The sequence below is a fragment of the Apis laboriosa genome, unplaced genomic scaffold, assembly GCF_014066325.1.
Source record: "Apis laboriosa isolate Shangri-la unplaced genomic scaffold, ASM1406632v1 scaffold64_cov150, whole genome shotgun sequence".
Classification (NCBI taxonomy): Eukaryota; Metazoa; Arthropoda; class Insecta; order Hymenoptera; family Apidae; genus Apis; species Apis laboriosa.
In genome coordinates, this window is record NW_025224011.1 from 779886 (window position 1) to 792875 (window position 12990).

The window sequence follows — 12990 nt, forward strand, 5'->3', positions numbered from 1 at the left end:
CTTATATTTGTAAATAGCTTGGCGTAAATCAACCAATTTATTATTTATTGAGGATAATGCGTCTATATAAACCGAAACATCTTATATTATTATGAAAAAGTATTTTAAATATTAAAAATTAAATTATTTCAGAGAATATTTTGATGATAATCTTATTTTAGGTTATGTCAAAATGTATTGAATGTATGTATATATATGTATGTATATATATATATATATATATATATATATATATATATACTTTAATATACGTTTAAATTTTAATAAATACATTTATACTATAAACTGTTTATATAATATTTTGTTTATGTAACATATTAACAATTTGAAAAGATATCCATAGGTGCAAATGCAAATTTAACAATCGCATATCGGGGCCATTACATGGCGATAAAGGACGAACAAGTTCGGATAAAGGCGCCGACTCGAATAGAAACCGGGTTCACGACTATAAATGGCTTATTTAATAGAATGGTAGAATGATTAGAAAATCTTTATTTCCAAGAAGAAACTTCTGGAAGTTTCTTCTTTGAAACAAGCCAAAGTGCAAAATAACGTATAATACGAAAGAAAATAAAATAATTAAAATTAGAAAAAAATATATTTCAATTCTATTCGTGTTTAATGTTAATATTATTGATAAATGAAAATTTACAAACCTCAAGTTGTAGATTATAAATTCCTGTTGCATGAATTTGTAAATTATAAAATTCATTTCTAACATTTAACTTTTATCAAACTTGTTATGGTTATGTAATACTTTCTTCGTATATCTTGATGATTTTTATATTTTCACTAAAAATATCAATTTAATTATGCACAAAATCTTGATTATTAATCACAAGAATTCTCAAATATACTTCAAATACATACTGTCTTGATTCTACCACACTGTCACATACCTAACCTCTCAAACACATCTATGTAAAAAAAACACCAAATCAAAAGAGAACATCTCTCAAATTACTTGTCATAAATTATAACATCACAATAAAAGATGACAAACCTTCTTACTAACTCCCAAAAAAATATTCCCAAGAAAAAACCTCAAAAGACAAACTATCGAAAGAAGCTCCAGCAAAGTTCGAAAAGGAACCATGACTGTTTCCCACGTGATCGTAAGATTTCGCAAACGTCGAAGATCCGATTGCACCTAAATTCATTTTCTTGACGCACATAGGATCCATGGCGCGGTTAACTGGCATGAGTTTCGAGGCCAGGTTCGAAGGGGAAGACGTTGCGAGGCGTATCGTAAAAGATGGGTAAGCACCGACCGGAACATTCATGCTCTAGTGAAATTAAATACTAGCGCAGCGAGAGTGCGTATAGAGCCGCCTCGAAGCCATTTAAACCGGCTGGAGGCGAGGATATTCGCCTGGCTTTTCACTGGCATAAATCTTCACCCGACATACCGACCACGTGTTGTGTAAGTACGATGGCCACTTTGTCGTACTTTGTCTAATAAAGGACTTGATGAGTATACACGATTCCCCAAGGAAAGTTTATAAGATTTGGTAAATTGATTCCTTCGATTAATCTTAAATTATGGTAATCACAGATTGACAATTGGATTGCGGAACACGGTCGTTATTTTCGATTCCAATAATACCGACCGAGACAAAAGAGTTAGAATAAGAATTAACCCTTTAGGGGGAGCAGATGTAAAAATTTACATTATTAACATAACTATATTTATAAAAGATATGTTAGTTTTTAAAAAGATTTTTGACAGAATTAATTAGAAAATTATGAATGATAGAATATTAGCTTTTTAGAAATTTATAATAAAAATCTTAATATATGAAAAGATAATTGTATTTATTGATTGTTAAAAATATGAATTACATCATTGTTATTATTTTGCCTTGATAATAAAAGTTATCTGTAATTAGTCTAATATTAGACCTAAGGCGCCGCCGCTATGATTCATAGTTATGTACATGTGTAATTAAAGAACCTATTATTGTTTATTAAATTGTTTTGTTCACATAAACATTAATTCTCAACGGTTCGTTTGTATTATCTATTGTAATTATCTATTTTATAATTTATTTTAACGATGTAAGCTTATTATGTAACAAAAACTGTTAATATTTAATTATTTATTATAATTGTTAACGTTTAGTAGCAATAAATACATAATACACTACAAACACTAATTGTTAAATCCAATATAAATAAAATATTTAATATTTAAATATATAAACTTAATATCTCATACTAAAAACGAAATATGCGTTGGTTCTATCAAAAAGAAGATAATGATAATATTCCATTCATTGTTAAAATTCTATTCTTCAAAGCATACAGGATACACTTCGTGTCTTGTGAAACAGAGATTAATAAATATATGCATACTAGAAATAACATTAAACTTTAATTAATAAGTTGAACAATAATGAAGAACACGGCGAAAAATTAATGAACACAAGTATCTAATTTGAATTTTAAATACATTGATACGATCTAGGACTAAAAGTGAAGGAATAAATAGTTAATGCTTTTAATTAATTAATATAAGCAATTTTGTGTTTAATATAATTATCGTGACAGAAAATTTCAAATATGATAAATTAATTAGGTATATAAACATTTGTTTAATATAAAAATAATTTTTAATTCTGATAACTTTTAATTCTGATAATAAAATTCTATATTAACTAATAAACTATATTTTATATTAACTAACAACTAATAAAAAAGCGCAAATTGCTCATAATTTATACTCGCAATTTGATTACAAGTTTATTCTGACACAGCCGTGAGTAATATAATACGATCGTGATTTCATCACTGTCACTATAGCTTGTCACTGTCATCGTGACCATGACCATGGCCATAAAAATGATTACTATATAATAAATATATTGCTTCTAATATTAGCACAATCTCTAACTTATCATCGTAATTATAATATATAATTATAATTTAATATTTCCATTATTAATAATAATAATTACACTACCTACCAAATAATAATAAATAAATACTCATTCATTTCTCACTTCTTTTTATTACATAACCTTTATTTAATGACTACTTATTTTTCTCTTTTCTCATGTCAATTTTCTTATTTCCTGAAAATTAAATATTTTAAAAACAAAAACTCACACTATTTATATCAATAATAATTAATTAGATTAAAAATAATATAGTTTCACATTAAGCCTACATAAATAATCGTATCTGTATTATTTGCATCCAACCATCCGACCAATCGTCGAATCAACGATCAACCGAGTAACGAAACATCCGGTCATCCGGTTTTCGCCGGGCATCTAATATAAGACGAATCGTGATCGTTTCGATTTACTCGTAGTACTCCAGCGAAGCACTTATTGTTCAGTCGTTACGACGTCGTCTGGTACGCGGTGCAACATCCGGTCGCGTAAAGTTGCACGCGCGTACGACACCGTAGTAAACGCGTAGTACGCGCAGACGAATCGAGAACCCGCGAGTTTCGTGCACGAAGGACATTCCCACTCCTACACGGACCGTTTCTTTCTCCCGTTCAAATTATCCGGCGGAAGTGGCCCTTACTTTCCCTATATACGCTTCAGAAATTTCTCGACACGGCCAGAGAAACCAACGAAAGAAGCCGGCTAGGCTTCGTTCGTTCGATCGCCGGACACGAAGAAAGGAGAGAAGAACCCATGGGTCTGCATGCACGTTCTCGAGTCGTTGGCGATAATGCGATTCTATGTTCTGTAGCAACGATAGTAACGTAGCAACGATTTGCGAACAGTGCTCCTGCACGACGAGATCGGTGAACGAATTTTTATCGGGTTTCTAATGACGTGTCGGATCAGAAAGAACGCAGATAGAAGAGCTTGTTAAAATTTTAATTGTTTTCATATTTTACGAAAAAAAAATAATAATTTGTAATAAAGTTGATTGTGAAGAATAAATAAATGATACTAGATGCTAAAGTAATGTAATAATAATAAGATATACTATAATAAAATGTATTTTATTACTTTTTTTTACAGGAAAATTATTCCTTTAATCAAATTTATCAAAATTTACAAGAATAGATAATTTAAAGTGCTTTAAAAATTTGTTATAATTTCAATAATTTAATGTTTTCATACCTGATTATGCCATGATTATAGAAGTCAAATGATCTGTTTTATTTGATATAGTTTCTATTTTATTTGAACATGTATGTTCTAATTTACTGCAGAATTGAAATTATGATCTCACTACAAAGAAAATATGAAATGCTATTTAAAAACTTCAAGATGATTTTCATATTTCTTAATTCTTTGCAATTCCATGGTTTCTAACCTATTGTATACTTTTCCATCTTTTATTTCACGATGTTTTAACAATGATGTATTTATAATTCACTGTTTCAGTCTATTCTCAACAAAAGAATGGAATTTCTCGTTTATTGTCACGTGTATAACAAATATACCTGAAGAAAATTGTTCGTTATTTTCTTTGTTATAGCAGATTCATCAATATTTTCTATTAATAATTTTACCAATTTTCATGCGGTCGATAAAATGAATGATTAACTTCAACACTAAAAAGAATATAGATGAAAAATAGAAAAATATATAAAAAGATCTGAAATTTCGATAACAAAGAATAATGCAAAGAATTTCAACGTTGTATATGAACGAATGAAAACGAATGAATCCGGACTTATCCGAATATTCTCGAGTCAATATCGGATTGTGATCACATGGAACCCTACTCCATGTTAGACGTAACGTGGCTACTATTCAACACATAGATAATCATTTGATTTCAAAAATTTTATAATTACATACATAATAAAAAATCATTAATATTTGACATAAAATTTTATTATAATTAAATTAAAAATATATTTCAAAAACATTTTATTTTTGTAATAACATTTACGACTATATATATAAAATTGAATCAAAATTTAATAAAATAAAGTTAAAAATGAACACTTAGATAATAGTTTAAATTAATAAATATATGTGATCTTTAAATTTTCAACAGGTTACGTTTTATTGATTTTCTTAGTGACTCATATTATTCGTTAGATGAAAACGTTTCTTACATAACGCCTACATGGTATTGATAGGAAGGAAAATATAAGATTAATGTATATAATATAATGGCTAGTTTATATCAATTATTTTTTAGAATTAAAAGAATTTTTTTTAGAATTAAAATATTTTTTTTCTTCAAATAAAAATTATAGTTTATAAGAATCGTAAATTCTTAAACTTTCATCTATAGAAAATCACAAAAAAAATCATAATCAAAAAAGAAAAAAAAATAAATTATATTTCATTTAAAACATAGATATACGCTTTATCCTGAATAATTCAAAAATTTAAATCTCACAATAAAAATTTTAACCTGTTCACAAATTCTAACGGAAATCGTGAATAATACAGCTCTAAAAGGACTAAATAAATCATTCACATTCAAAACTTTTTCAGCTTTGTGAATTTCGACAGCAAGTTAAAACACTACCACCTTGGTTCCGTAGATTTCATAGTCGTCCCTGAAATAACACGAGACGCCGAAGGTGGCGACCCTGTAGGTGGCAGTTGCGCTAGGTTCTTGTTACACGATGCGAATCCGGCACTGGCGCCCCAGTCATGTCAGCCAATAGTGGGGGAACAGTTACGTTTCACGTGACACGCTGGCGCTTTGGTGGTAGGGATCGATCCATGGTCACGTGATCGTTTGGCGCCGAGATAGTGGGGACGCACCTACCACCCCTTCGGATAGAACGAACCGGAGGAGACCGAACCACGGTACGACGACAAGCGACATTCTGACCTGGTAAGTCGCCAGTGTCGGATCGTGAAGAAGTGAATAAGACTAAGCTTGCATCGCAGGACATTTAAATCACCCGAAGCCAAGTTGTTTCAAAAGGGGAACAGTTTCTTCGTGCACCTATCCACAACAACGTAAACCTAGGTGCAACGAACTATTCACAAGTAACTCTAATCGACGAAACACAACCAACAAGGCCGAATTACGCTTATTTATAATCCTACAACCTACGTCCTACGTCCCTTCGAACGATCTTTTTTATTCATTCGCTATTAGTGTGTGTTCGAGCTATTCGTTTTATTTTTTTCTCTTTTCTTGATCGAGAGGCAGCTTCGACGATACGAGGATATATATGTACATAAAGAAAATAGGAGAGCTCAATACAAGAAAAAGAGCTATACAATTCGGTAACTACGCCAGACGAGAGAATATCAGAGACGAAAGGAGAGTGTGTTGTGCAAGGGATAATAAAACCCGGCTTTTTTTCACGTCGTCGAATTTCGACGTTGTGTTGTATATATTGTTTTCGCGTACATAGCCTCTAGGTGAGTGATATATTCGAAGTCATTGCCCGAAACCAAGGTCCTGTACGTGTATGTATACACGCGTATGACATGTGTATATATATGTTATATTTTGTGAAGTGTTGAGTGTCCTGGCAAGCGTCTTCTCGTGCGAATTCGTGTGAACTACCGTATCTTTACGATCGATTCGTGCATGCTCTGTCTGGTCGCGCCGGCGAAAAACGGTTTGGCAACGTGGCACGTGAATAAAGTGACACCGCGACGACGGCGACGGCGACGACGACGGCGGTGAGAAGGGACGGAAAAAACGAAGGAGGAGAGAAAAAACGTCCGATCCCCGAGAATTTCTGTGCGTCGTCGAAAAGTTTGACACACCGGGATATCTTCGATCGCGAACAGTCACCAGAGAAAAAGGAGGAGGAGAGGCTGTGCCGCCACCGCCGTTTCTCTGTTGTGCGTGTGCGTGTTCGAGAGGTTAGAAACGCCACGGGATCATGGATCTGCTTTGCTGCGAGACTACTGAGACTGAGTGCAGAGCCTACGCTGATCCAGCCCTTCTTGGTGATGACCGTGTGCTGCAAAATCTACTGAAAACCGAGGAAAGATACGCGCCCAGCAGTTCTTACTTTGAGTGCGTGCAGAGGGACATCTCGCCGCTCATGCGCAAGATTGTCGCGGAGTGGATGTTAGAGGTGAGCAACTGTTTCCGGTCCACGTGTCGCCCTTGAATTTCCCAAAATTTACTCATTTATCATACTTTATCGCATCTTGTACTATAATATAAAAATTCCTTATATCGTTTTTCAAATGTTGCGGTAAAATTGAAAAGATTATTTCGTTCAATTACGAGGAATAAATCGTGAAAAAGTTGAGTCTCGCATGCATAGCTCCTTCGACTTTTTCGAGAGTCGTAAGGGTTACGTTGGTCGATACTGATATCGATATATATATGTTCTACTGTGATAACTTCACTTAGTTTTAATGAAATTGACTTCAAAATCAAATTGACAAGTAGACATAAGTTTTTGATAATATTAATTTTTAATATCCACTGGAATATTTGAGAAATAGTCATATATAAAGTCTGCTTATCATTGTTATTTTTTGACGATCTACAGTAAATATTCATATTACGTAAGCATTCGCAATAATCTCTCATACTTACACTTTTTATGCAATTATTTATCAATAATATATCGATATAACATTATATCACATTGAACAATATCAGCTATATTCGGACAATTTCAGTTTGAACTTTCATCTGCGAATATTTAACAAGTGTCATTGTAAAGACAATATAAAAATACATTTTGTCTGTCATTTAGAATATTAATGCTCAGAGTAATTAAAGTTTTTCGTTTGGAAGAGGTCATATGATGCAAAATTCATCGAATTTCGGATACTATAAGCAAGAGTTTCGGTATATGTACTTACCGCGAATATAATTCAATTTAGGTAGCGCATGGAAAGTCGCACAACAGAACGTTAACTTATTTTCGGCCGCAGAGCGTGAGAGAGAAACGTCCGGTGACGTCGAACACGCGTCGGAGGTCCCTTTAAAATTTAAAAAACACGCTTGTTGCGTAGGTACGCAACGGTTTTGGTTGCCGGCGTGCTTGCCGTATTTTCACCGTCATAGACGGAGGAGGTAAATCATGTCAGTGGAATCAGTGTTACGTCACCGTGCGTTGCCAAATGTGTAGCGATAGTACTGATGGGCAAATCGACATTCGCAATTAATTTTACATAAACGGAATTTTCTTTGCTTATTAAAAAGATATTTGTAAATATATCTAGGAATTAATAGTTATTAATAGGTGTCACTTTAATCGTATGTTAATAGAAATTAGATTTTATCTAGTCAAAATAAATGCTATAAAATCTGAATAGAATATACATACAATCAGAATAGAAAGTATGATATTAATGTAAGACATTAAAATCTATATGTAACAAATATTTATAGATTTTATCTTTATATTAATTTAAAAAATGTTATATCGAACAAATCATGAGATTATTGCTTTTTTTTTTTTTTTATAAGAACTAATTTTTCCTTTCTCTCTGCTTTCTTTCTTCATGAAATACTACAAGTCTGAAAAAGTGTCGTTAAACATAGCAGGTCAAGCACTTTCACGTATTTCTTTGTGCGTAGGTGCTTAAACATTGTCATACTTTGATACATCAAAGAAATAAAAAATTTTATTAGAATTAATAGATACATTCTTATAATGACAAGTAAATAAAATAAAATTTTAGATAGAAATTAATATAAACCAAATGACAAAATTTTCGATAAAATAAAAAGATATCAAAAGAAAGATTCTTGTCGTGTAATCACCTTCGTCGCAGACTTCCTTCGACAGCTATAGTAATGAATTCTCTGCTTCCGGATCGAATTGCACGATTCCACGATTCATTTTCCTTCCAACGTGACACCGACCCGCTGACAATGTAGTCTTCCGGACCCTTGGATACGTTTAAATGTCTGGTTTCCGAACGTGCTTCGAACAGAAATATCCGTATTCCTCGTGCGATCCTTTGTTCCATCCAGCGACAAAGTATCTTTCTTCTTTTTTTCTTCAGCTCATGACTAACGTTTGTAACGGTAATCGTTTCTTTTTTGGCATCTCGATTGATCATTTGGTTCGAATTTAAGTTGTATAAAATTAACTTAACGATTGACGATCGATGATGATTGTTCGTTTTTTTTCCCTCCTTTTTTCTTTTGATCGATCGTCTTTATATCTTTATCGTTTAAAAGCGAAACATTGTTACATTTTTTATATCTTGTTGCATTATAATTATAATGTATCAATTAATAATAATAATTGATCGACAAGTGATAGATTTTAGGTTATAAATTTTTTTTTAGAATTTTCGAATTTTACATCAAAATCATCACGTAATTAAATTGTTTAATTATTATTTTTGAATTGTTTGATTTACATAATTTTGTTTATTTCAGTAAATTTATTAATATTATGCAAAAGAATTTATCGTAGAGAATATCGATTTGTTAAATTTCGATTCATTAAATTTCGATAGTAATATTAGTTCAATTGCGCAAGAGGGCGCTGATGCTGTTCCAGTGGCAGTTTGTCGTTTTAACGTTGCTGTGTAAAAATTTCAAATGTGCAGAAATTTTGTATATATAAGTACTTTGAGAGTTGGTTTTCTAAGAATTAACGTTTGATAAGATTAGAATGTTTCATGTGAAGTAAGTGGTTGGTTATAATATTCATGTTTAGTTATGATGTCAGTCATTGATTATTTTTGATTATCTGTATCGTAAAAAAGGTTAAGTTTTGTAAAACTATACAGAACACATATTTTTCATTATTTTTCGTATATTTTTAAACAAATTTCTAATAATGTAAGTATAAAATAGAGTCTTTATTATATTATAGAGGAATTGAATAAATATTTTTAATAATTTGCAATTTTTCAAATTTTCAATATGTATTGTTATATTTCTTTTATAATCTTAATTTTGATACTACAATTGCAATTTCTTGGATAGGATAAAATTTTGTTTCGTGTATGAAATTGAACTTTTAAAAATTTTTCTAAATCTATCAAGAAATTGATTTGTCGAAAGTTAGGAATTCGCATGGTCCACGCTTTCTAATGACGTAATAAAGTTAAATTAGAAATCGTTATGCGTTAAAAATCAACGCATTCCATTTGCAATTAACCTTTCATTATGATTATGTTTTTCACAAAATTGAGTTGAGATATTTAAAAGTTGTATAATTCATTTTATAATATTTATAAATGTTGAGATAAGAATACTCCAGGGATTTATCTAATCTACCAGTATATAAATCTTAATTTCTTATGCAATACATATATTATTTTTTAGTATATTAATTTTTTATGACAAATTCATTTTAATATTTCAAAATATTTTATTATATTAGAATATTTTTAGAATTAATTATTCAATTTAAGAATGTAATTCGATATTATAAAATTTTTTATTTAATATAAAAGATATAAATAAGATTTAAAAAATATTATATTCTCATAATATTATAAAATAATCAAAATAAAAAGAGGCTAGAATTTTTAATTTCGAGAAATTTTTTATCAAAACAGTTATATCTCTCAATTAATTTGGATATTGAATCTTCAACCGTATATCTAAAAGAATTAATTAATTTTCGTGCTCAAGGATTGCGTTTATATTTAAAAATCAAGGTTGTCCAAAATCATTCGTTTCTGGTTTTATCTAAAGCCAATTTTTTAACTATGTCAAGTACTTTTCGCGTTCTAATCTAATATTAAAACTTGCGATTTCACTTTTTATCAATTCACAAGTGCGCATATAGTAGCAACACTCACTCAAACTACTTACACTATACTTATAATCAAAACTATAAATATCAAGTATGTATTAATTGCAGAATTATTAAACGTTCTTATGTTGCTATATAATCTTGCAACAATATTTATTAAATTTTTTTCAAAAACGCTATTATTATTATCACAAATATATAAAATAATAATATAATATTTATACTCTTATTATAAAATTATATCACATAATAAAATTGAAATATGTAAAATTCCTTCTAGCTTATTTTTTATGTGAACGTTTTTCAAATACAATCTTTTTAAAAACATTATTATTCGCATAATATTACAAACAATTTACAATATCTCACTCAATATACATATATTTGTTTCATTCATATAAAGTATGCAAATTATATGTAACATTAAAAACAAACAATCTTCCGTACAATCATTAGAATTAATATCTATTTAAATACTTTTATGAGTCATCATACGTACGTACAAATGTACATAGAACTCGCACTAATATCATTTCATTTACAGATTCCTATCCATTTAAATTCTCTTTGCAAGAACAAGAGTTTCAATCACGTTAAATATTCTCTCGAATTCTTCGAACGATCATCTCGATCAATCCGATTTCCCGCGATTCCCGGGTTCAAGGTCTGATTTTAATTCGGCTGTCGATTGATTTTTTTGCGTGATTAATTGCAACGATCAGAAGGTTTGTAAAGGTTTCGGCCTTGAATCACAAGAACGTGACCGGACTGGGTCGTGTATACACGCGTGTCGAAGTCCATTGCTTTGAATTCTTTGGCATTAGTGCGGCGTTCGCGAACGATTCACTTCGGTTCAAATTCATTCAACTCGATCATTCGGTTATGTTCTCACTATATTTCCTTTTGTTTTTTCCTATAAAAAATTACATTTTCGTGTATATTCGTTGAAGATGTGATATCTTGTGTGTATAATTTTAGTTACTTTATATTGTTAGGGATTTTCTAGAGATTTTAGATTATTTAGTAATAAGTTTGCAGCGTTTTAGTTATTTTTCTTCTTGATGTTTATTCTTATTTTATTTTTATATATATTGATTAAAGGTTCGATTAAGCTTCACTTAAGACTTTGGATTGCTAGAGAAATTTATTAAAGATTTTGGATTGTTTTCTAAAAAAATTTAGAAAGTTGTTGCAAATATTTTAAATATATTATGAGAATATATGAGAATATATTTAGAAAGATTAGTTTGTTGTTATATTTGAAAATCAAATATGTTTTAATATATATTAATAGAATTTTCTTTTTTATAAATTTTAAAACTTTGTTACAATGTATGGAAATTTTTTGAAAATATTTTATTGATATTCTTTTCTTTTTCAATTTTTGTGCAAATTTGTTTCTGTTTATATTCTTAATTCTTCATAATCTTAACGTGTTAATGAGGATATAGTTGTTTAAATTATGGGGTTTCTTAGACGAAGAAATCTTCCTTTTAGAACGAAAACGTTAATTGTTAGTAATTAAAATGAATTATCAATTTAGAAATTGCACGTTTGTTAATTTATTTTCAAATATTGATTATTAATATTGATTTTATTTTATCGATATTAATATTAATCGAAATAATTTTTAAATGCCATGCGTTAATGGAATTAGTGTTCATTAATATCGAGGTTATGTTGCAAATATATAAATTACAAATCAAAAGAGAAGTTAGAAACCAGGTTCGATTTTATTTAAAAATTTCAATATATTTCGATATCATCCTCGACGAAAATACTTTTTTATGTTGACAATTCGTTAGTTAAATCGGTAAAACATCGGTATAACTCGAAATATTGAGATCATAGTCGAATCTATCTGTCAGTTAAAAATATTCCAACGTTAAATTAAAATTTGTTTCGAGTGCATCAAAGAAAATTATTGTCACAATTAGTGTTATATTTTCTTGTCAACAAAAAACTTTGCTCGAGCAAAAATTGATAGAAATAGCATTTTATAATATTACATGTAAAAATAATAGAAATATGAAAATAGACAAAATAGGATAAAGTTTAAAATTTATAGAAGAATTTATGGAATTCTAAAATGAAACAAGAAACATGAGCACAATCTCATACTGGCTACGTTATTAGGATTTTTCAACTTTTATCCAGTTAAAATATTTCTTAAGATATTAAGAAACAATAATTACGCAATTTAATATTTTTAATATTTCATTACATTTTTCTTTCATGAAATAAAAAATAAAAATTTATATTTAAATATAAATATAAATATGATAATTCAAAATTAAATTATGATTCATTGAATTATTTTAAAATCGCAAAAATTAAACAAAAATAATGTAACAAATATATATCTATCGATTATAAATAGATTCTGAATC

At 29.5% G+C, this 12990-nt stretch overlaps 1 protein-coding gene across 5 annotated transcripts in view; it reads left to right on the forward strand.

Annotated features, from left to right (window-relative positions):
- The first annotated feature begins 5799 nt into the window (after positions 1-5799).
- LOC122718544 (G1/S-specific cyclin-D2) overlaps positions 5800-12990 on the forward strand; it is a 45940-nt gene continuing 38749 nt past the window's right edge. For all 5 annotated transcript variants that reach the window (XR_006347403.1, XR_006347404.1, XR_006347405.1 and 2 more), the window contains exon 1: positions 5800-6988. Coding sequence is in view for 2 of the 5 variants with exons in the window: in XM_043943653.1 (XP_043799588.1) it covers positions 6791-6988 (198 nt within the window). In the remaining 3 variants the exon portion in view is untranslated. The remainder of the gene's footprint in view (positions 6989-12990) is intronic.